The 24,299-nt window shown below is 41.3% G+C and overlaps 1 protein-coding gene across 2 annotated transcripts in view; it reads left to right on the top strand.

Moving 5' to 3' along the window:
• Window positions 1–24,299, top strand: part of pde4ba (phosphodiesterase 4B, cAMP-specific a) — a 180,512-nt gene that overhangs the window by 38,892 nt on the left and 117,321 nt on the right. Inside the window, exon 1 of one of the 2 annotated variants that reach the window (XM_084355860.1) lies at window positions 7,939–8,925. The exons of the other annotated variant lie outside the window; for it this stretch is intronic. Within the exon in view, the coding sequence (XP_084211986.1) occupies window positions 8,702–8,925 (224 nt within the window). The 5' untranslated portion in view covers window positions 7,939–8,701. Of the gene's footprint in view, window positions 1–7,938; window positions 8,926–24,299 lie in introns of those variants that run through there. 2 annotated transcript variants of the gene reach the window in all.

Below are 24,299 nucleotides of genomic sequence, written 5' to 3'. Positions count from 1 at the left end.
CATGAAGTTTGACTTTGATTGAACTTTAACGGTATAATTAACAAGTTTATTGGCTGCTGTTGTTAGCCTGCCAGCCATGAGAGCTCCCGCGGTTTATGTTTATAACTCTGCCCATGCTATTTCCTGTCCACCCTGCTTTTGGCCACTATACAGTACATGAGTAAATGTTGCCAAGTGTATTTTGGTCTGCCTACATCTTTCGCCTCACACTTGCAATTATTTTTTTTATTTTTTTTTTTAATATACTGGTGTTCACAAATACCCCAAAACACATAACAGTAGTTGACTGAGAGCCAGTGGCTATGTTTGCACAAGAGAAAAGGGTAACATCCATATTTCTGCCTGTACTCAGCACCCCAATATAGAGTTCTGCAAGCCCAAGTTCTCGCATTTTGTGACGTAGCCTTGACATTATCAGTAAAAATATATATAGATATTACAAGACAAGACAGGTGTACAATTTAGAAAATGCTTTTCTTTGTAAGCGTTGAGTTCTATGAAAAGGTTGTCATGCACAGTTGTTTCACAGTGGCTTTATTGTAATAAGGTGATATTTCAGACATGCATCACAAAAGCCCAATTATTCTGCCTGGGAAAGCTGCTCTGACAATATTTATTGTGTGACAATAGAAGAATGTCTGTTGTTACATACTGTGCTCCGTCATTTATTCCGGCAGTATTTTTCATCATTTGGATAACGCTTTGTGTTCTTCCTCACGGTGTCCATGCAGGCGGGAAATTTGCATGAAGGCAACACAAACAAACATGGAAGACCTGCTTTACCAACAACTCAAGAACCATGTCATACATGTAAACAAGTACAGATGAGTGCTCAAAACATAAATACATACATTTCCATGTGATAATTTGATAAAAACTATTTATTAATTGTATTTACAGAAAATGTCTGTGATATGTATTGTCATATTGCACAGCCCAAATGTCTGGTGACGATATTCGCTTGTAATTCCAGTACATTCAGTACTAGGTATGAGGAAAGTCTTCCCAGAATGCTTCTGTGTGTAAACAATTATCTATTTAGTCCAAACCAGCGCTCTCTTTGATGTCTAACGATATAATTTCCTATTGTGAATGAAATTTCCCATTTCCGATTCCTCTCCAAACAAGATTTGAAACTATATTTGGACATGTTCCTCACCTGGGGTCAGGACGACACCGGCCAGATTACAGCTTGTCTGCACTCTGTGTACTTTCTTTGTGCGGTGTGTTGTTGAGCACTGGCCTCTCTGATGGCGTCCAGACAGCTTTCGTGTGGGTGTGAGTAATCCACGCAGCCAGTGAGCAGAAATTGAATCTTAGACATTTCATTTTAGCAGGCACAGAGACCCAGGCGGACGAATTACGCACAAAGATTGTACTTGTCTTAATGTGTCATGTGTCCAGCTATTCAGTACTGACCGTAAGAGATGAGATCAGATAAGATTATCCTTTATTGATCCCACAGAGGGGAAATTTGGGTGTTACAGCAGCACAATGTCAGAAAAAAGTACATATAAATAGAGATCTTAAAATATAATAAAAATGAAATGGAAACTACACAGTGTTATTAAACTCAGTATTTTCTTTTTGTGTCTGGTATTTTACATGACCCACCCCTCATGTTTTCAAACTAAAACTACACCTGCATCCTTTAACACCAAACGCTATATATTTGATCAAAGTTTCAGGGTTAGATTATTAGTCATTTAACACACCAGGATGCAAAACAAAATTAAGTTTAAGTTCCTTCCCGCTTTATAGGAGAATCAGTACAAAACAAATCATTTTATGGAGTGGAGAAGGATGAATTGAGGTGTCGCACAGCCTGGTGAAAGAAGCTGCTCTGTAGTCTGGTGGTGCAACAGCGGATACTTCTGTATCTTTTGCCAGATGGCAGCAGGGTGACAGACTGTGGCTGGGGTGGGTGTTGTCTTTTAGTATCTTTGGGCTCTGTGCAGACATCTCACTTCACTGATGTCTCTGATGCTCTGTAGATGGTACCAGTGATGTTCTTGACGGTTTTAATCACTCACTGTGGATCCGTCCTGTCCTGGGCCGTGCATGAACCATGCCAGTTTGTGATGTTTCCAGTCAGGATGTTTTCTATTGTTCCTCTGTGAAAGCTGACAAGAATGTCCTCAGACAGTAGAGCCTTTTTTGTGCTTTTTTTATTTATTTTTTTTACCAGGGTGGTGATGTGTGATGACTAATATAGGTTCTCTGTGATGTTGATGTTGAGAAACTGTTCACCTGCTCCACCTCAGCTCCACTGATGTAGACAGGAGTGTGTGTCGTAGCTTCCTTTCTTCCTTGGTTCTGCTGACGTTCAGCAGAAGATTGTTCTCCGTGCACCAGTCTGCAAGAATGTCGATTTCCTCCCGATATAAACTCTCATTATTGTTTATAATGTTACAGTACTTCTGTCCTCCTATCTCATACTTCAGACAATAGCAATTAGGCAATAGCAATACACATACGACACCCACAGTTAGTCTCAAGCAAAGCGACACAGTGGTGAAATTAGTGGCAGAGTAATTAGATACCATCAGCTATAACAGTCTACACTAGGATATTATATAACATGATTATAGATAGATGGAGTACTTTGTCAGTCCCAGCAGGTGTACCATACAGTGTGGGTAAAAATGAACCCCCTTGGAATTTTTTCATATTTCATTGCTAGCAGCAAATTAACTCAACATTTTGGACACAGATGAACAGAAAAAAGCTTTAATTTTACAAAGCAAACATCAATTATGTCAATAAATATGTGGAAGTGAACAAAGGCTAATAGTGTCGATTAGATTTGTTCACGCTCCTCCAGCTGAGTAGAATTTTGTGAAGCTTTTTAGTCGTTTTATCTGATTTAAACGCTCTAATTATCCTTTTTATTGATTGTTGGGGCTCTTAGTGCAACGCCACTCTCAATATATGTGGAAGCGCCTCTCATGTCAGCGTCAACAACACACCAACAGTCAACATGCATCTAACATTTCCACATCATTTTGCATGATTATGCAGCTTAGCTAGGGGAACATTGGATGGCCAAATACGATCCAGTTTTAGGCTAAATCCTCGGGGCGAGCAGTCGTGTCCTCCACACTTTCATCGGCTTTGGGAGAGTTTTGGTTCGGGAATAATCCGTCATATTTACCTTGGCTACTCTCCTGGTTGTCACTCTGTTGCATGGCAATCCGCTCATGTGTGAGTGTGAATTAAACCTGAGTCTCGGGGTATTTTAGTCTGTTAGGCTGTGAGTTTACAGGCATTTTTTTTTATGGGATAACTGTCTCTGTGCTATAGTATACTCACACATCCCAGGGGGAAATCTTCACGACTCTTTCCATGTTCTCAGGAGAAATTTTGACATGGTTACCTTGAAATCAACATCCCCTTTGTTCTGTCTTTTCTCCATCTCTTTCATATGTTACCACAAATCATCTGCGTCACCTTTGTTGTTGTTCTCTGCTCACCTTTTACTTTGTATGTCGTTTGTTTTCCATTTCTATGACCTTTTATCCTTTGTTTTTATGTGCATTGATTGGGTGGATATAATTCATATGAATAAATAATTCACAGCCTCTTTTCAGCCCTTTTCCCCTGCTGCTTATAAAGCAGCTGCAGGTGTACATGTTTATTGGAAAAAACCCAGCACTTCAGTGTTTATTATCTGCTGTCTCTTTGTGTTTGAGTCTCTTTCTCTGTTTGTCCATTGACCTTTGCGAATTAATACAGGTCTGTTAATCTGAGCCACAGTGCAGTATTGTTTTTCACCTCTCTGAGAGAAACGGGGAATAAGGAACAGTCTCTGGACAGACGGGTCCTAAGGATGATCTGGCTGCCCTGCTCGGGGTTTCACTGTAGGAGACCAAAGACTGAGGCAACATGGGGCAGGCTGAAGCGTCTCTCTTGCATGTTGTGACATTATGGAAAGTGACAGGTGAGGCTTGGGGGCAGCTAGAAGGATGCGTATGAAAATTTTAACCCTATACTCGTTCATCAAGGTAGGAAAGAAGATCAGGAAATTGTTAACTGGATCAGTTCTGTCATCTTCTTCCTCTTACATCTGTGTTTGTTCAAATTAGTATGTGGCATAACAAGTATCCAAATGGGAATAATCCTGTCAAAACAGTCCCGCAACATTACACGGATCTGTATAAAGCTAAAACCAGAGAGACTGCAGCCTCAGCGGAAAAGCACTATAGAGAAAAGCAAAGGAGCCTTAGGGCTGCTGCTAATGATTTACTGAATATTTTATCTGATTAATCATTTAAAAAGATCTCACAGTAAGTAAGATGTGAGACCAAAGCTCATCACAGGATTGTAGGACCCAATGGGACATTTTCAAATTGCTTGACCGATGTTAAAAACACCCAAAGGTATGTCATTTACAGTGATGTAAAGATCCAGAGAAATTTTCAGCCATGCTGGAGGTGCAGCTCTAGTGTTGTAATGCGGTCTGGCTGTCCAGGCCAAGATATCTTAACTACTGGATGACTTTCCCCGACATTTTGAAAGAACAATCGTGGTTCCCAGAAGATGAATTCCTCTTTCTGTCCTCACCATTTACAGTACATGTATAAAGATGGATGAAGTGTCTCCACTTCCTTCCAGTGTACAACACTGCAGCCAAACTATCCTAGACACGACCACTATATTGCATTGGTGACATCATTTGGAGTCTACGCAGCAGTTATCAGTCCATGGAGCCTTGGTATCGAGTTCCCGCCCATACACAGACCTGCTTAGTCGCAAGCAGGTCTCAGCTTTTAATAGCATCAAATAACTAATTAACTAAAAAAAACTAAAACTAAAAAGAGTGAAATCTTGACCATTGATCAGAGTGATAAGAACAACCTAAAATGACAGAATTTGTCTTTGGGAACACTTGATGTGTACTTTGAGTTTATAGTTTGGCCCATGTCCCATCTGCTAACATGGAGGGGGAGGGGTTTATGACCCGCACTGCAGCCATCCACCAGGGGGCAATCAACATGTTTTCACTCTTAAGGAGCCGTAATGTTGTCCATCTTTATATATGTCATTGGTTCTGATCCTCTGAGGTGCATCCAAATGTCCGGACTTCCCTGCTCTTGCTAACTCCTGGACTCGGGACTGCGGGTGCGTTTGCGGAAAGTGCTGATGGCTGTCCAAACACACAGTTTATCCAGTCCACAAGGGCCTTCAAGCTGACTGTCTGTAGACTTGAGAGCGTTCGCTTTGGGTGCAGACTTCACCGGACTTCACTGATTTAATTACCCACAATTCATTGCAATAAGAACGTGACCATTTTCCAGTTGCGCATTGAAAAAACAACTTAAAGCGAATGTGTGAAACAGTACTTTGAACAAAACATTACTAGAATTGTGTAAGCAAGAAATAATATTCAACCACATCATGATACAGGAGTGTGTAGAAGTGCAGGCTATAGTGTTGGCCTGTTTATCAGTGGCTTACACTGCCTTGACACGATGACCGTGAACACCTCACAGTACGTACAGCTGAAGTCTGTGAGGGCTCAGTCCGCAAGCCCAGAGGATGGACTTTTAGATTAAGCCTGACTTTTCTTGTTGTGCCACCCTGAGGTTGACATTTGTGGTTTTAAGTGAAATGTCTGAACAACTTCTGGACGGCTTGCAGTTAAATTTGGTACAAACGTTCTTGTCCCTCTCAAGGTGAATTGTGATCACGTGGGTGATCCTATAACTTTTCATCAAGTGCCACCAGTTGGTCAAAATTTAAAATTTATCCCATCAGTTATACTTTGTGTTCAGTGCGAACTTAAAAATGCTCTTGGCTACCATGGTAAATATTGCACTAGTTAAACATTGTATGTAGCTCAAAGCCGTGCCGTGCCTCACAGAGCCATTAGCATGACTGTGCACAGTTTTGATAAATGACTTAAACAATTAATCAGTAATACAATCCAGTATTGTCAATTACTTTTCTGTTAACCAAATAACTGGTTAATTGAGTAATCATTTCAGCACTTAAGACCTTAATTTTTATGATTGCATTGAAGCATTTTATACCGCTATCAATATTCAGGCCCACAGGAACATAACACACCAGCAAAGACCTGGCAGAGCTACCTCACTGTCGGCTGCAGGGCCTGTTGTATATGCCAGTTCTTCCTGTGCTGTGACGCTGCATTGTGTGCTTTCATTCAAGCCCTCAAGGATGTCAGAACTAGAGTTTGATGTGGAATGAAATGGCCCAGTCACTCTAATTCAATCTCTTTCAATCTGTCATAAAATGACTCGGCTGGCATTGGTTTTCTGCCCCTCTCATTTGTGCTTTGTCATTCTTCGTTCTTCACGTTCCTTTTCAGTGCAGTAATCTAACTAATGTGCAAGAGACAGCAGTATCATTTTAAGATTGTATGTACAGGTGTTTTATCAAGAAGATGGAGAAACTGTGGTCTTCTATAAAGTGCTTTTTAGCTGTGGCAGCACTTTGTGTCGGTCACCGTTGAAATATGTCAACAACAATAAGGTGGATCGCAATAAAGGTTTGTGTAGACAGTCATGGTCCCCAGAAGATCAATCCTACGTACTCTGGTGAGCCTCCTTACTTTTCCCATATTGCTACCAGTAGGTTTTAGTGAAATGTCTTGACAAGGAAGTTACATTTTCACCTGGGAATAATGCATAGATCCTGAGGAAAAAGAAATCAGCTGTGTTAAGGTGGCTGGTGTTAATGCAAAAAGCCTGAAAAATCCAGATCTAACTGACTTAAGTGTTTATTTTTGATATTGGATTAGGCTTGATTGAATTAAAGAGGACTGTTGTGCCTACTACTACTACTTCTAGTTAATTCTGTGTCCGATGTTTGTCAAGTATTATTTCATCCTGTTTCCTGGCGAAATTGATTATTTGTGGTAGTAAGAAAAAATCACAGTGATGAAAGTGGGAGTGATGAAAAGGAACCAGTGAATGCATCATCGGCTGATTTTAAACCACCAACAAATGTTACACACTCTGGCCGGCTGTGCTCCCATGACGCCTCATATTACTACAAGTCTTTTCTTTTTTTACATACAAGCTTGGGAAGACTATTTTCAAGAGATTTATTGGCAAGCCGTTTAGTGAGAACGCACTCCATGCTTGGATAGCTCAGAGTCATCAATGACTCACGACCAAAACAAATCAGTCCACCGAGTAGACGAGCAAGTGCTCACATTTCACATACTCGTCACGCTGCCATTCTGCCTCTTGTGATGTTCCTTTTGGATTTCTCGCCCTCGTCTTCTCTGCGTCTTTACCTTCAGGGCATTGCCCCTCTTTTTCTCTGTCTTCTTTTCACCACTCAGAGTAGCCCTTTGTGCATGTGGGATGACTGCATCTATCAATCCTTTCTTTCTTTCTCTACACACTGAGCAAATATCATGGTTGTATTGCCTCCATTCAGACAGAATTATGGAAGGGTGAAAGTGTGCATTTGTACGTGTGTGTGTGTGTGTGTGTGTGTGAGAGAGAAATTGTTGGATACACTGTGGGGTAATATACTTTGTGTCGTAAATTATAATCTTGTTGCCTTCTGACTGCAGCGGGACCTTAATGTGCATTCTTTAAAGTGTTTATTTGAATCAGCTGACCTTTGAGCGTTGTGTATGTTTCTACTCACTGATGCCCATTAAGCTGTTTGCTTTTATCCTCACTCCAAATTGCCATTTTTTTTCTTGGCCTGCACTCACCAGTTGCCTGCCTCAATAAAGGTCACAACATCATCAGCAGCATTACCACAAATGCTGGCTAAACAGGGAAAATAAATAATAAATCTCACAACCTGTTACCGTGCTTGCCTGCCTGTCGTCACAACAACCACCAGCCAATCCCTGACAGCGGAGGCGTGGCCTGCACTCGCTGCGTGCCTGCTCCCAGCTCCTTGTGTATATTCTGAATGAAACAGCAAGTGAAGCATTTGCCTGCGTGCTGTGCTGTGCTGTGCTGTGCTGTGCTCACCGCTCTGACTGTGCGAGTGAAGGGAAATCTGACTTCAGGCTCGGCATAGTGGGAGTCACTCTGTGGCACACCGGGAGTGCCTTTGGGAGAGGTGGGGGGGCTGTTTGCAGAGAGAGGAGGTCAGTCAAGCAGGAGTTGATGGAGGGGAGAGCGAGGCACAAGGAAGCAGAGAGCAGTTTTCAGCCCTCCTGAATCTTTCATAAGGGAGATCCTCCAACATCAAGCTGCCTGGATGGACTGAGAGAAAGAGTTGGTACTGAGGTGGCACCAACAGAAAGACACTGAGGAGAGGAGGGTGAGTGATAGAGCACTGGGGTGTGCACTTAACAGACAGCAAGACCAGGAGGGCAATGGGAGAGGAGGAATTCTTCTCCCTCTGAACGAGCTGTGTGTGAACCTGCTGTGGTAAAGCTCTCCTAAAGCACGGTGCATGAGCTGAAGGAAAGAGAGAGGGAGAGGGCACGACTGCTGGCTGGCTAATCCCTAAACCCGTGAAGAACTAGGGAAAGGGGGAAGGATAGAAAGCACAGAGGCGACACAAACAACAAAAAGGTATGTGTGAGCTGGCCTTGTCCTCAGTGAATGCTTGCGCATGAGGTAGCCTCAATCTGTCTGTAAAGTTCTTTGTGTCGGGATAAGAACAAAATCAGCTGTGCATGACCAGCTGATGTGACTGAATTCGGACAGAAAGGGCCAGAATTCTGAAAGGCGAAGGAAAGTCAAGCCGGCTCGCGGAGATGTCGTCCAACGAGCTGAGCGTCGAGATGGACTCCTGCATCCGGACGTTCAAGGAGCACATGCACCTGGAGCTGGAGCCTCCCAAAATGCCAGGTGTGGTGGGAGGGAAGAGGGGCGCCACGTCCCCCAAACTGTCCCCCAGAAGCTCCCCACGCCTTTTTCGCAAGATGATGGTCAACAAGAGCATCAGACAGAGGCGACGCTTCACTGTAGCCCACACCTGGTAAGACCTGTGGGGGGTCATTGAAAGAATAAAGAAAGGGGAGGAAGAGAGAGAAACAGGGTTGAGACATTTAGAAAAAGGGAGATGGGAGAGGAGGGATGTCTCAGAGGATTAGAGGATGGAGAGATAAGATGGAGAGGGAAAGGAGGTGGATGGAAAGAGGAAACCAAACAGACTTGATGTGGGTTGAATTGTGAGAGATGGGGGAGATTAAGAGAGATAGAAACGAGAGTGGGTGGTTGGGAAATAAAGGCAAGGAGAGGAAAGATAAGGAAGGGTGAGGAATCATGTAAGAAGAGAGGGAGAGGGGTAAAACAGAGGGAGGAAAAAGAGGAGGTGGGGAGAAAAAAGGTGTCAGAGAAGGTGAGAAAATACAGGTACAGAAAATGTGCTAGATGGTTTAAAAAAAAAAAAAGAAAGCTCCAAAAAAGAGACACAATGAGCGGGATCAAAAATGTATGACAGGGCTGCTGTCTGGTGATTTGTCACTGGGTTAGAGGATTACATAATGGAATAAAATCACATTTAGCAGACTCCACTGTCCTCCATTTTGATGCCGTGTATCTCTGCCCTGTACCTAGGTGAAATGTGTGTGTGTGTGTGTGTGTGTGTGTGTGTGTGTGTGTGTGTGTGTGTGTGTGTGTGTGTGTGTTTGTTTGGGTCGGGGATCAGTCCTTGTTTTGGATGGCTGCAGTGATGTGGAGGGAGTGCTAGGTGCGTTATGCAACCTGGTGGTTCTTAACTTTATTGGTTCAAAACCCCATTGAATAAATTAATGTCGACATAACACAACACGAGCTCAACGCAACCAACGCCGGTTCCATTTAAATTTGGTGTGTCATCCATGTCGATGTTCTCTTGGTGCATTTCCTAACAGACAGAAATAGGATCATCGGGTCAAAAAAGAGATATACACATATGTTTACTTCATACACACATTATAGTCTTCTGTCTTATTATTTGCATTAATTTGCGCCCCATCCCCCACCCACTCCCTGACTCTACCTCTTTATTTTGCAGCAGGTAGGCACTATATTACAGTAGATGTGAAGGGAGGGCTTGCTATGTTATGCAATGTATGGATTAGAGGTGAGGAAAAGAGCTGCTGTGATTTAACTACAAAGGCTCAAGGTGACTCTTGTTCCTCACCAAAAGAGCAGTTACAGAAAATTAGTTGCAAGTGAGGCAGCTGTGAACAGAACAGAGGTGCTTTGTTTTCTTCATTTCACAAGGTTTGTGAAGGTGACAGCCATCGTCTACAGAAGAAGGAGTCAGCATATGCCCATAAACACATCTTTAAAATGGGCTACATGTATAGAGATATGTGATAACATGATAAAGCGGGCTTGTCCCTGCTTGCTTGAGACGGGTCGAAAAAAAAATCCGTCTCTGTCAGGAAGGAAAGGAAATAAGTCCAGATATGAATCTCTTCCTGTACAGTATGTTGTGTCCACATGCTCTGTTGTTATGATGGGAACGTACGATATGCGTGTCACGTTAATGCAGTCATAAACTGTAAATGCATACATTTTATATCCATGTGTGTGTTTTGGATGTTTATTCTCTCTTTTCTCCTTGTATGACCGGCTCTCTCCTCCCTCCACAGCAGCAGTCAGAAACGGGGGACTCACGTCTGTTTATCTCTCCTCCCTCTCATTGTATAGCCTACTTCTGAGCAGAGAGCGAGACAGGGAGCGATTTGTGGGGGTTGGGTGGTTGCAGGGGGGAAATGCAAGAAAAAATATCAAGGAAAATGGCTTCATTTAGACATCATTAAAGATGTCAGTAGTGTCCTTTGCCTTGTTTGTTCCCATAAGATCACCGTACATCGGTTTCGATCCAGGGACGTGACAACACCCATTACAGCCGTTAACCGCCAATCTAGCCCATTAACAGCCAAGTTTGTGATAAAGTGTCCTTGAGCGAGACACTGAGGTCTGTCCGCTCACTCACTGTGATGCTCCAGGAGTGACAGGTAAAAAGCTAAAAATGGAAATGGGAAGGAAAGAGCGGAGTCGACAGAGTGAGAAAGAGCCTAAAGGGAAGAATCCACAGTCATCTCCAGAGGAGGCATGGCAATCAGGACAGCAAGGAGAACATCAAGGAGATAATGGCTGTTGCAAACCAGCGCCAGGTGTTTTTTTATTCTTTCTTAGGCACACAGTACATATTAGCTTATAGTTAAGTAGTCGGCAGGATTGCCAGAATATTCACTGCACCCTTTGCCCTAAAATATCATTATCACCTTTCCTGCGATTCCTTCGGGGTATTACAGCCCAGGCACTCTGTCTGGCCTAATTGCCTCCCCACCTGTGCCAGACCTTGGGAAAGCTTTTAAAAAGAGGATGATGAAGTCCTAAATATGTTTTGGCTAGGACTGCTTTCTGTTGGACAAATGAGAACACTTAATTATGCAATGCTTTTGTCTATTCACCTAAATTTAGCACAGCATTAATTATTACTGATTATCTTTTGAATTTTTTAAACAAACAGGGACAAAGAAGAACAAAAAGTTATTTTTTGAAGAATCTTATTTATAGTTGGAATACCAGATGTTAGTTACTTTTCTAGATACAGTACATCTCAGCATGTGGCACTGTTACTTACCACAGCACAGTGAGAGACCAGCTGGGGAACATAGTGGAGCATCGAGCCGCTAAAGACCTGGAAATTTCCCTGAGGAGTTGGTAGAGACCAAAAAACATACATTCTTCAGGTGGCCTGAAACACGACTCCAACTGAATGATTATTTTATTGACGTTTGCTTAAGTTGGCCATATAAACTTGATGTCAGAGTTGCGTTCACAACTTGTTCTTGCTACCCTCAAGCGGCCAAAAACAGCTATTTCGGGTTTAATGATGTTAAAACATACTTTTCACCGCATATGATATATTTTACCTGAACCTAACCAAGTAGTTTCTGTGCCCGATACCGAACCAAACCTTAACCATAGCATAGAGTGCTGTTGGCTAACCCGGAAGTTAGCACCGTCCTGGTTCCCTCAGCTAAAAGCTTATAGGATCGTAAAATCAAAAGTGAAATTCTCTTAAGGTTGTGTTAAACACAGACCTTATTTGAGACAGTCAATCGAAAACCCATTCAATTTACCCCTAGACTTCCTGACGAGGGAACTAGAGGTTCAAAGATGCCAACTGGGCTTTAGGACTCATTCCTGCAGCACTATTGTCAGATCACAATACAGATTAATTTTGCAAAAGTAATTTGGTACAACTTAAAAAAAGAGGCATCTAAATTTGTAATTTCACCAAATATTTTTGGATGGTTACATTTAAAAAATTACTTTTATGAGGCCAGAAGACATAAAACCATCATTCTTTCCCAAGAAAAATAAAGACAAATCAGAGAAGGGCAGAACAGAACTATGTTTTGTCATCTTCTCTGTATTGTTAATCATGTTACAAAGCCTCAGATGTTTCTTGTAACCACTGAACAAGGTTATTATGCCCAGGTTTGGACCCACTGACTTAGAGGGATAATTCCTTCTTATATATACTCACAAACCTATGTTAGGTTTAGTCTGGGCTTAAATTAGGAATTTAAATATACTAGCTGATTTTGACATTGGGTTTAGTTTCACTGACTTATTAACTGATTCATAACCTGTTTCTCAAACTGAAATATTCTCACTCACTTCCCACATACTATTCAGTGGTATTGAAATTGCCCAGCCCGACAAACAGGCAGACTTGCGCAGCTTGCTTCTCTACACACTCACTATTGCCTCTCTCTCGCTCCTCTTCACATTGTTCTCATGTTGTACTGTCTGGAGTTTTGAATGGAAATCTGTTTCCAGTCTCTGAAGTTTTGCAACAACTCTTTCTGATCAATTATAAATCCCATCCTTGCTGGCATTACTTGGCCCTGGCTGGCTGGTGGCGGATGAACTCCTGACCTACTGGCGCTCACACAATGACTCTTCTGTTTGAGCTTTTCAGCCGTTGTCTTGTCTCATTCTCTGTCCGTCTCTGTCTTTTTACAATCTCTTTGTCTGTCTGTGTGTGTCCTTCCCAAGTTTCACTCTTTCTGTCTGCCTCTTTCTTTTTTTGACTTCCTCACTTTTCTCTGTCTTTCCACGTCTGCCTTTGTTTCTCTGGTAGGCATCCCTCTCCCTTTTCTGTCCCTGTCTTTCTCCACAGTCTTTGTCCCTTTTGCGCTCCAAAGTACCACAAGATGTAAATGTTTGATAGCCAGCTGAGGCATATGACCGCTCAGTTTTCCACTCACACAAAATGCACATTAAGGAGGGAAAGAGGGAGATCTGAGGGAAGCAAGAGACTGCCATGGGAATAGGAAGACGATAGATGAAGGACAAAATGGGAAAGCAAACATTTTGATAACGCTAAATTTAAATCAGTGTACTGCATGTAACAGCTAAAACATTACCCACACCTAACTAAACATCATCACACCTAAGTAAATGGGAAATGTGAAACACTTGAGGCTGATTTTATCTACGGCTTCAACAGAAAGAAGTTCTCACTTGGATTCCGTTGAGCTTGGCCTCCTCCTGTTTGGTGACGTCCATCGGATGTTTTCCCGCGGGATGAATAGATGCCGGAGAAGGCTAGAGGCACAGATAAAGAGGTGGAGGGAAGGAAATTCACAAGTTGTATATATTGAAAGAGGGAGACGGATAAACAGGAAACACAGACCTCAGTTACCACAGACAAGTCAGCCTCTCAGAGTCAGAAAACAAACAGAGGGTTATTTACCTTAGCTTAAATGTCAACCTAAATCTCACCACAGAATTCTGTCCAGCGCTCCATCTGCTATTGATTTGTTTCTGTCTACATTCGCCTCAGTGACTCACCCAAAATCATCTCTATGTGGACATCAGGAAAGGCTTGACGTGATTATTGTTACGGCTGCAGCCAGTGTGTTTACGCCAGCTGCTTGAAACAGACTGAGAGACAAAAGAGAGATCACTGCATTACACGGAAAATGGCTTAACATCTATCATTAAATTAAAACATTTTGCACTTACATAATGTCCTGCAACTCTGTGGGAGCGTTGGAACTGTCAGGTATTGCCCTTTTGAACTGTTTTTGATACCTGAACAGATTTTGGGTTTGCAGCATGTATACGACAACTTGTTAGGAAACGTAGCTGTTTGTCAGCTGTTTTTGGTGATGGCAGGGCGACTTAAACAAGAGACATCATGGGCCCAATTGAGGGCACAGTGTTATAACAAGGAAAAAGAGAGGCTGTGTTTGATAAACTCAAGACAAATAATTGAGAGATTAATGACATTTATTCAATACTGTGTCTCTTAAATTTAGCCAGTTGCTAATGTTAACCTCTAATAACCTCTAATGTTAAGCACATCTCTGCTCTCAGGGTCCCATGTTTCCCAGTTCAATGTTCTGTTGACACACACCAACCCTCCTATTGTGGAGAACAAAGGGACCCTGGGTACATGAATGCATCTGCAGTGGTCGGGCTGGCGTACGTTTGCAAGCTACATACTGTAGATATGTTGGCAAATGTATTAGCTCACGTAGGCCTGCTCCTACTTTAAGGTAGATATTTTCTCATGTTTAGTTTGTTTTGTCCAGAAACAGGAAATGAACTAAGGTGGCGTGTTGGGAGAAGAACAGACTTGTAATAGTAACGTGTCAACAGTGGTAACTGATAGCATGATCAGGCAAAGGTTAGCTAGCATAGTCAGCATATACTTACAGTTTTAAACAGTATGGAGCCCCCAAATTATACATGTTATTTTAAAAAAGAACAGCCCTTGGGACTGGGCATTATTTTTAAAGTAGGCATGGACATCATGTGTCTGGTTCATGTCCAGTAGGGGACCTTTGTCTTTGTGTTATTTCCCATCTCATTCTCTCTCCTCATTTCCGATCATTACTGTCTTTAATAAAAAAAAATAGACAAAGTGACACAAAAAACAACTAGTTCAGTAGCTGTGACGTGGCTTATTTAAAATTGATAGAGCCCATGGAGGTTACATTAGATTTATCTTTTTTTTCCGTAGTTTTTTTTTTTACACGTTCATGTCTTTTTGTGATCTTAGAAACACAAAATCCAAACCGATTTCTGAAATTGGGACATGTCAACATCTTTTTCTGTGTTTTCTTTATGAGACAAAGTTGACATACAATGCTTGGAGGGAGTGATTGGGAATGACATGCAACAAAGGTCCAGCCAGATTTGAAATGTTGCTGTTTCGTGGTTAAACCTCCTAAGACACCAGGGTGTCTGTTGTTAGATGTTCATATGATTCATGCTTGATGACTTCTCTAGGCTGCACATTGGAGAATGTACACGGGGTTAATCAAATTTGTTTGTGTGCCGTTTTGTTATCCTTGTATGTGGTACGTTTACTTTCTCTGTTGATTTTTGGGAGTTGTACACACCGGTTCCTCTGCAAGCTTTCTGCCACCTACAGCCACCCACAACACCTTCTCTACGTAGATGTTTACATGTATCTTTGAGCAAACATAATTCCAGCATTTCACCAATCATATCATGTACTGGACTTTCTATGTTGAGAATAAGTAGAATGTTTTGAAAATAAAATGACTAAACCACTATGTGATTTGTGGCAATGGCTAAGCTCCATTTCAAGGCGTAATTGGTTCCAGTCTGTCTGGATCTAGAGCAGTTTTGTCTGCATTGTCCCGCCCACAAATGTTCTAATTGGCTCGGTTGATTCCCCAATTACCAAATGGCCCTTCACAACAAGAGCAACATTAGTCCATTTTGAGTCACTGATAAATTTGGTGATGTGGCCGATGATTCAGAGGTCTGGAACCAGGCTGCCTCCTCCCCTCTCCTCCTCGTCATCCTCCTTCTCCACCTCCGCTTCGCTCTCTTACACTGCATGACTCGGTGCAACACCCCCCATCTCTCTCTCTTCTATCTCCCTGTACTGAACCAGCCAAGCAGAAACTCAACTATTACGGATGGGTGAAGGAGTGTGATGGCTCAGGGTTGTGTATGCGTGTGCATGCCTCTGTGCGTGTTAACATGTCTGTATATGGTTATAATGGCGCGGATTGGGATTCGAGGGATGAAAACTTGTGGAGAGTCACGGTTGACATGTTTCACACCCTTTTACATGTTGACGGTGTGCGACATACATGGCTTATTAAATTCGCAGATTGCTCATGTTAATTTCATAACTGCTCAGTAATTATATTACTTGCCCTGGCTGTAGGTTTACATCTACATCCACTGTTAATAAAGCAACATAAGGGACTTATGAACCAGTGGGATATTTACAAGAAACAACTCCATGATCCTGACATGATGTGTTAGCAACTCGACTGCATAATTAGCTCCAGCAGTCCTTAAGTTTTCATGCATGCACTGGTAAAGGGCTGATGGGAAGGTAAGTGCTTGTTCCCTTGAGATGTCCCAGTGGTTGCATTAAGCTACTGTTAAGAACATACTGTACCATGTACTTACACTGCTGTCAGTTTGAATTTAACGGATGAGGTGTATTGCTTGTCACTCCGCCATTGCCCCTTTTGTACTGTGCTGTATATGGACTACCAAAGCAGCAATGCATTCTACCCCAGAGTCTATTATTCATGCTGAATATGTAAAATGTGTTTTTCAATGGAAAAACCTAAAGAATAAATAAGTTGTCAGAGTGTCTTCAGTAGCATCTCGTAGTTACTGAATGAAAATCCAAATGTCATTTTTAGATAAAAGTCGAGATCTAATTGCTTTGACTCACTGTTGCTTTAGCAGTGCTTTGCATGCATATGTTTTCATTTATTTCACTTATTTTCCATATTCATTACAAATATTTGAGCCAGCTGTGCATCAGCATACACATCAAAACCTTTGGAGAAAGAGAAAATGAGAGACTGCAGTAAAAAGAGGACTGAACACAGGATAGTAATTGCAGTGTGTGATGGTGAGGTAATGCCTTAAATCTCAGAAAAGGTCACTTTTTAGAAGGTGTGATAATAACCCAGCAGCAATTTACAAGTCAATATGATGCTTTCCTTTTCCTCCATAAAATGTCTGAAGATTTCTTGAGCAAAAATCTGAGCATTTGATTTTTCTACTGTATTTGCAGTGATGAGATTAGGGATTAACCCAAGTATGACCTAAATTTTTACTTACAACGTACAAAAACAAAATTTGGTGTTAATTCTCAGTGGGATCAACAGTACTGTAGCAACCTTTTTACACTACAAGTATGTGATGTATGTGAATCGTTGGTATAAAAATATTGATTATAACCATGATTAAAACAGAGGAATAATAAAAAAAGTACTGTACTCCTGAGTGGGGTTTGATTTTCAGTGGGATCAACAGTACTGTTGCAACCTTTAACATAACAGGAAGTCATTTGATTCATTGAAAACCAATGCTGAATATAATTTAATGGAGCTTTTAGGAATTTTAGGGTTGCAAATTTCCTTGAATATTCCTGGTGAAAACTTTCTCAAATTGAGAATTGATGTTAATTTAAGCAAATTAATGGCAAAGAACGGGAACGTAATGGAAATTCAGGGGTTATATATTTGTATTGGCCGTATTTACCATGTCATTTGCAGATGGGCAGTTTATAACAATTTAGTTGAATTGAACTTGAAATAGTTGACTCATTTAACATTGTATTGAACATAATTTACCACATACAGAAATACAGAAAAATCACAAGAATATAGAATATATCCACTCTAGTTATATAATAAATGCTTATCTAAAAGCATGTTGTCCTTGCCTCAGACAGACGAATAGTGTTGGCAGTGGTTATGGACTTCACATGTGATGGGTTGTAATTTTGGTGAATTTCGATTTAATGGGATGTTGGCAACTTATCAGGGCATGTGATGGATGGGTTTGCCGTTAAATGCAGAGCATGGTTACAATTCAATTAAATGGACGTAGGCTACTTTCAACCAAAACATGCCTTAAGATCTTATATTGCTCCCCACAACATATGTTTTTTTTATTGAAATTGTGCAAAACTCTTACAATTCCCCAAATTCCTTACTTTAACTTCCCCTTAAAAAGAAATTCTGACAATACATTTTACAAGTGTTTGGTGTTGTTTGGCTCTAACACAATTTCAACTCTGTATCAGGCTCATTTATACTCATCTCAGCTTATATACGCTGTCAAATCATAGGCGGATGTAAAACAGCGATTAGTGTGTTGGAATTACACGACTCTATGAATCAGCATGTGCTGCCGTTCAGTGCTGCAGGCACTTGTCCTTGGGTCTTTGGAAACATGTGGCCTTTACTGGCCTTTAGCGCTAGCATTCAGGAAACATTGGAAAGCCCATTTGTCTTCATTATATTCCATGCTCATCCTCTTCTTCTCCTCCTCCTCCTCCTCCTCTTTTCCTCCTCTTCTTTCTTCAACCCCCACCCACCATCTCTCTTGCCATTTAGCCTCGATGATAATGTGACATTTGTAGTGATTTGTATTTGAGATGCTGCAGGAGCTACATCACTCTATTTTAGGGGCATCATTTAAACATATCATTCATATCTGACATTCTTTGTATGTTTTATTATCGAGTCCAAATCAATGCTGCTACTTTGGAAAATGTTAAGGTGAATGTTGTGGAAATTGAACCTCGTTGAAAGGTTTAAACGGCACTTTTTTTTAGTTAGGGCACTAGAAATTTAGAATATAATAATTGATTTCTCTTTCATAGAGACACATGACATTCCCTGCTGAGAGCAGAGGGTAGAGAAACAGAAGCAGCAGGCGAGAATGAGACACAAAGAACGAGTTGCCATTTGAGCTCGGAGGTAGAGAATGGGGTTGCGTGGAAGGGCCATACATCTATTCATACTGTGCTTCTTAGGGCCGCCACAAATGGTGTGATTGAGCAAACATGTGTGTGTTTGTGACATGCAAATACTTCTTGGTCTGCATGCATACCTTAATCCTTCTCTGAGGGAATACAGCTGTTCCATTAACATATTACTCATGATGGAGTGTGTCTGTGTGTGTGTGTGTGTGTGTGTGTGTGTGTGTGTGTGTGTGTGTGTGTGTGTCAAGTACCAGCTGTAAATTCTTTAAGGCCATTCAGAAGAGCACAAGCATTCATTAATAAGAAGAGCTCTAAAGTAACATTTGTATGAGCTGAAGTCACCCGAACGCCACAGTGCATTTCCTCTCTGCCTTTTCCCCTCATGTCAGCTCGTAGAAAGAAGAGGTGATTATTCTTCACTTGGTCGCTGTCTGTCACATTGACTGAAAGGAACTGTGGCTTAATCTTATCGCATGAGCACAGGCTAGCTGCATCGGAAAACTGAAGTTACTATGGCTTAAGTTGGTCAGAAGATGTTTCGGTGGAGCATGAATTGACAAAGAAAGAGCATTTGTCATCACATATACTTGGGAACCCATCAAACTGATCATTTTGTTGTCTTCAATCCGATATATCTGTAATATATATGCAGAATTACACCATTCATATTGATTAGTGTGATTACTTGCTTGTTTGAATTTCAGCATTTTCCCATTCTTTTCACAGTAAAATTATGTGTTTTCTACATATGATGACAAAAGTCACAGTTAACCACTGTTTCTTGATTCATGGTAAATCATTGTTCCTTCTACGGTGACGCAGTTTTTTTTACAGTCATTTCTACAAACTTTATTTGCAGTGTAAATACTAATTACATTTCAGTGGTAGGTCAAATGTTTTCAAATTTTGTGTTGTCTTCCATTTTCATCTTCAAGTCCTGAGAAGTTCTGAGGAGTGAGTCATGTCCTGTTTATTAATGTCCTGTTTAAACTGATGCAGTAATGACAAATAAAAAAATACAAATAAAGGAAGATGAATGCACTCAAGGAAGGCAACTTTATTTGTATATCACCTTTCAAACAATGAGGCAATTCAACATGTTGTGCATCTGGTGAAGATATGCATTAGATCAAGATAAAAAAAAACACCACATTAAATCTTACTTTTATGAAGGTTATAATTTTCCACTTCTGATGAAATGGTTTCAGAGATGCTGATTAACTCATTGATCATTTCGAAGGCTGTAGATTACGCTGCTGTTCGTGTTACACTACTGTAAGTGGTGCTCTACTCTTAATTAAGGCTGAAATCTTACATTTCAAGTGGTTGATCCCTGAGTGGTTCAGTCTTATTTTCATCTAGAAATCATTTGGTAAAAAATATATCAATCAGCTTTTCAGTTTGTACCTTTCACTCACTAAAACAGCACCCCATGCGTCTTTGGGGACCGGTTTCTATGTAAGCTGAACTGTTTGCTGAAACAGGAGCCATTAAATGATGCCTCAGAGCTCCAACAGTCTGTGTTTACTTAAGGGCTGAAAAGCACATAGCTTGAGGAAAGCACAGGAGATGGATTTAGGTGAAAATCCCTCTTAGAAATATCAATTTGAAAACCTGAAGATGAAAGATGTCACAGTAAAAGACATTTCTCGGTGAAATATTTTGAGCCAAGGAAAACTTCAGCCCAAAGCTATGGTAGCAAAGCAGACACATGATGTCTTTACACTGTAAAACTTAAAATCATATTATAATTATAGTAGTATAGTAGAGTAAAGTCATCCAATTAAAAAAACGTGATAATTGATTGTAGGATTACACAAAAAACTGTTAGTAGTGGGAGTTGAATGTGGGATTAATTGTTCAAATTAACACCAAATTCATTAAACCAGCAGGGAAACAGTTTGTTGACTGCCAGTCTGAAAATCTCAGACTCTTCTGGTACAATAAGATCTGCTGTATTTTGGCAACACATTCACACATTATCCTGTTTTAGTAGTCATCACCTCTGTCTCCTTGTCGACAGTGTTGTCATTATCATCACTGGTCCTACTGCTAATCTGCGTTCTTTGCATACATCCCTGCAGAGTGAGTGTAGGAATATGTGTATATACGCTTTAGGAGAGTCCGTGACTTTGTGCGTATGTACAATATATCTATCTATGATTTTTATGTGTGTGTGTGCACGTCGCCTGTCTCCTTGACTCACTGTCACCACAGGCCTATGGGGAAACCACCACCCATACACTTTCTGATATTCAGTGTGAGATGTTTGTGTGTGTGTGTGTGTGTGTGTGTGTGCATGCACTGATGTGAATAAAATTGGACTTGTAGACAGGCTGGATGGTTTAGTGTTAGTTTGTGCAGAGGGATAAAAGGATTTGTGTGACTTGTTTGTGTGTGCGTCTGTGTGTGAAAGACAACCGGGGTGATTATATGGAGGACAAAGGAAACGATAGATGTATGAGAGTTTGTTCACTGAAATTTTGATCATTTCAGCTGAAATGGAGAGATCATTTTTACACTCATTACCGAGTCACTTCATGAAGATCACCTGGAAACTTTTTACACCAAAGGTATGCACGATGTTACATTGAGCTGCATTGTGCTGAAAGGTGTTTAAGGTGATTACATCATTTGGGCAACAGTGATTCTGGCACCAGCTGTTCAGCCACTTCTGTTGAACATCCCGTTACCTGCTGCCTAAACGACTCTTCTACAGCTGTTCTAATCTAGAAGTTTACTGATTGCTGAGCTGTGATTGAGTACAACTTGTTTTTTTCAGCAATCATTTTACTGCTAACGAAACTAACCCTTTACATGTAGCTGTTTGAGGCTAATGAGTTGCTAATACAACAGTACATTTTCAGTTGGGCTAACTTATATGTATTGTACTGTTTATACTTTAACTGTCTACTAGTGGGGCTTCTTCCATTAAAGTGCAGCTCGGCTTGACTCGTTTTGACCTGGCGTGTCGGTCTCTCGCCGCAGGGTTTTGCATCATCATTACAGCAACGGTACCTGCTTGAAGGCGGTGTCTTTAACTTACAGTATGGCACGCTTGTCTTGAGTAGTGAGCTAAGGGATGGCTGTAAATACTACCCCCCCTGCAGTATAATATTAGCACTATTTGTTTGCTGTTCGCACCAATACATTATTGTCAGACAGCCACAAACAAGACGTAGTAAATATTGGAATGTTTTGGAAAGCTTAGCGGCTTTTTACCCTTTAATCTGTTTGCATCATCTGCAGGGGTCTGATGTGCGTGTGTTTTCATTCATATCACCCATATGCAGTAAGTGATGCCTCAAGTGGTTTGTTTGTGAGCAATAGTCTCAGAAACAGTCTGAAACTTTAAGGTCAAACCATGTTAGCACTCATGTTAACCTGACTTCTCCTTTTTCTGCATCGGTGCATGTTAAGTAACGGAGACCTCGGGGTCATGGAGTGCCATGTGGCCAGTGTTTATCCATGCTGAGATGTTGGCAGTGAATTATTGGCACCACATTCACATCCAAAAGTCAGCCTGTCTCTCTCTATGTCTCTGTGTGCTGACACTTGCACCCAGTGACTGAGTGGGTACCCATGGGTGAGTTAATTTTGTCAGATCACCCTCGGCTACTCCCAAATTTGCAAATGGCCCACTTCACGTTGCATCATGGTGCATCCTAGGCTCTTTGTCCCTGCGGACATCTGTTTGTTTGTTTCAATCAGGAATAAGGGCTGTGAAATTGTGCTGCTTCTGAATTTGGACCTTATAAGGAGCCTCCTGTGTCTCCTCGGAGCCTCCTAAAGCTAGCTAAAGAGCAAGTATGTCCATTTACAGTTCATCATGAGACCAGCTGATGCAATGTCAAATTTTTCACATGGGAGGCTTTTATTTTTTTTACTTCATAGGCCCTCAAAAAGGTCAACAGCGACATGGGGAAAAACCAACCCAGGTCTGCTCTCTCTGAGCTTTCTAACTGCATATATTGTGTCCATTTTTTTTCTTTCTTCCAGTTTTCCACCTGCCTTCTCCCCTCACTCCCTCTCTCCATCATGTCTGTCCCATGATTAGGGCTCAGTTGCCTTCAGTCCATTCCTGTTCATTATACCGGCTCTCCAGCAGAGTTTGTTTGGTTAGTGTCACATTGATTTATACACTCACAAACTGTGAGAGGCCTTTTCATATACTCGTCAGACTTCCTTAATGAGCTTGGTGCCCTACACCCTGAACGTGAGGGGCAAGAACAGGTATTCTTATTCAAACCAATGCTGCTTGCACCATTTAGATTAGGGGTGTAACAATACACAAAAATCACGGTTCGATACGTACCTCGGTTTTGAGGTCACGGTTCGGTTCATTTTCGGTACAGTGCGGGAACAAAATGCAAAACATAAATTTGCTTGTTGTTTATTCGGAACTTTTGTAAACCAACAATTTATTGTAACATTATACAAAATATGAAAATAAAATTTAAAAAATAGAATACTGTTGTAAAGTGCTGCCTGGTAATAAGTTAAATAAATAATTTTCACTGTCTCCTTAAGTCCCTCTGCCAGGTTTGCACTGGTGTGTTGTTCATACGGGCTGAGTTGCTAGAGAGAGGCTGCTTGATTGCCAGAGTCAGCTGCATTTGCACTAAGGTCTTTTTTTTTTCTTGTAGCAGTGATATTCACACTCGGGTGGTGCCGTTTCAAGTGCCGCGGCACAACGCAGAAATTCAGCCGAATTTAACGCAGAGCAGACAGGGAGAGCAGACACGAAACAACAACAATACATCTGGTTGATTTTCAAAATAAAACACTCCGTGTTGATACAAGCACAAAAACCTCAAAAAAGAGACAAATACGCGCTCTTCTTCTAATCCTTCAGTCGGAAACACTTCGTGTTATGTTTATAACACGTATAACTGCAGTCGTGTGTGATTATGTAATTATCACGGGAATTGTTTCGGTTTCGTTTCTCCAGCTGTTCGGCCGAACTGCGCCGTGCCGGACTCGTCTTTCTCCGTTGCAATATGTAACCAGGAAGCCGAAGTGTTCCCAAGCAGGAGACTTAAGCGACAAGGGAGGGTCTTCAAGCTCTGGTTTCGCGCTAGCGTTAGCCATGATGTAAACGGGCTGCACGTGTAGCTGCAGGCAGAAAATAAACACACGCAACTTCTGCTGTGGAAACTCACCCGTGCACAGCCCTGTACCGAACCGAACGTCCTGTACCGAAACAATTCAATACGAATACATGTATTGTTACACCCCTAATTTAGATGGCCACCATTGATCTTTACAGCATGTTGGCTGCATGTAGTGAGAATACAGAGCGAAGAATAACATCGCCTCATCATCACCTTTTTTGGCTTATGCTTACTAATTACGTATCGCTTGAGGTATCATTTTGTTACTCTCATCCTTCATCAGATACATTTTCCAGTGGCCCTATGGCTAAAAGTTGCCTATTTTCTAATGAAGTCTGGTGGAAATCAACTTATTTGGTCCGAGGACTTTTAAGAATAATGCTAATGCTGAAGGTTTAGTAGTAACAGAAGGAGACTTTTTCTATTAACCTGATTCATTTCACAATGCAGAAACACCTCATCACTCTCTACCCTTTAAAGCAATTTCTCTCA

The sequence above is a fragment of the Pagrus pagrus genome (assembly GCF_965226575.1).
Source record: "Pagrus pagrus genome assembly, chromosome: 6".
Classification (NCBI taxonomy): Eukaryota; Metazoa; Chordata; class Actinopteri; order Spariformes; family Sparidae; genus Pagrus; species Pagrus pagrus.
This window is presented reverse-complemented; position numbering and strand designations above follow the sequence as displayed.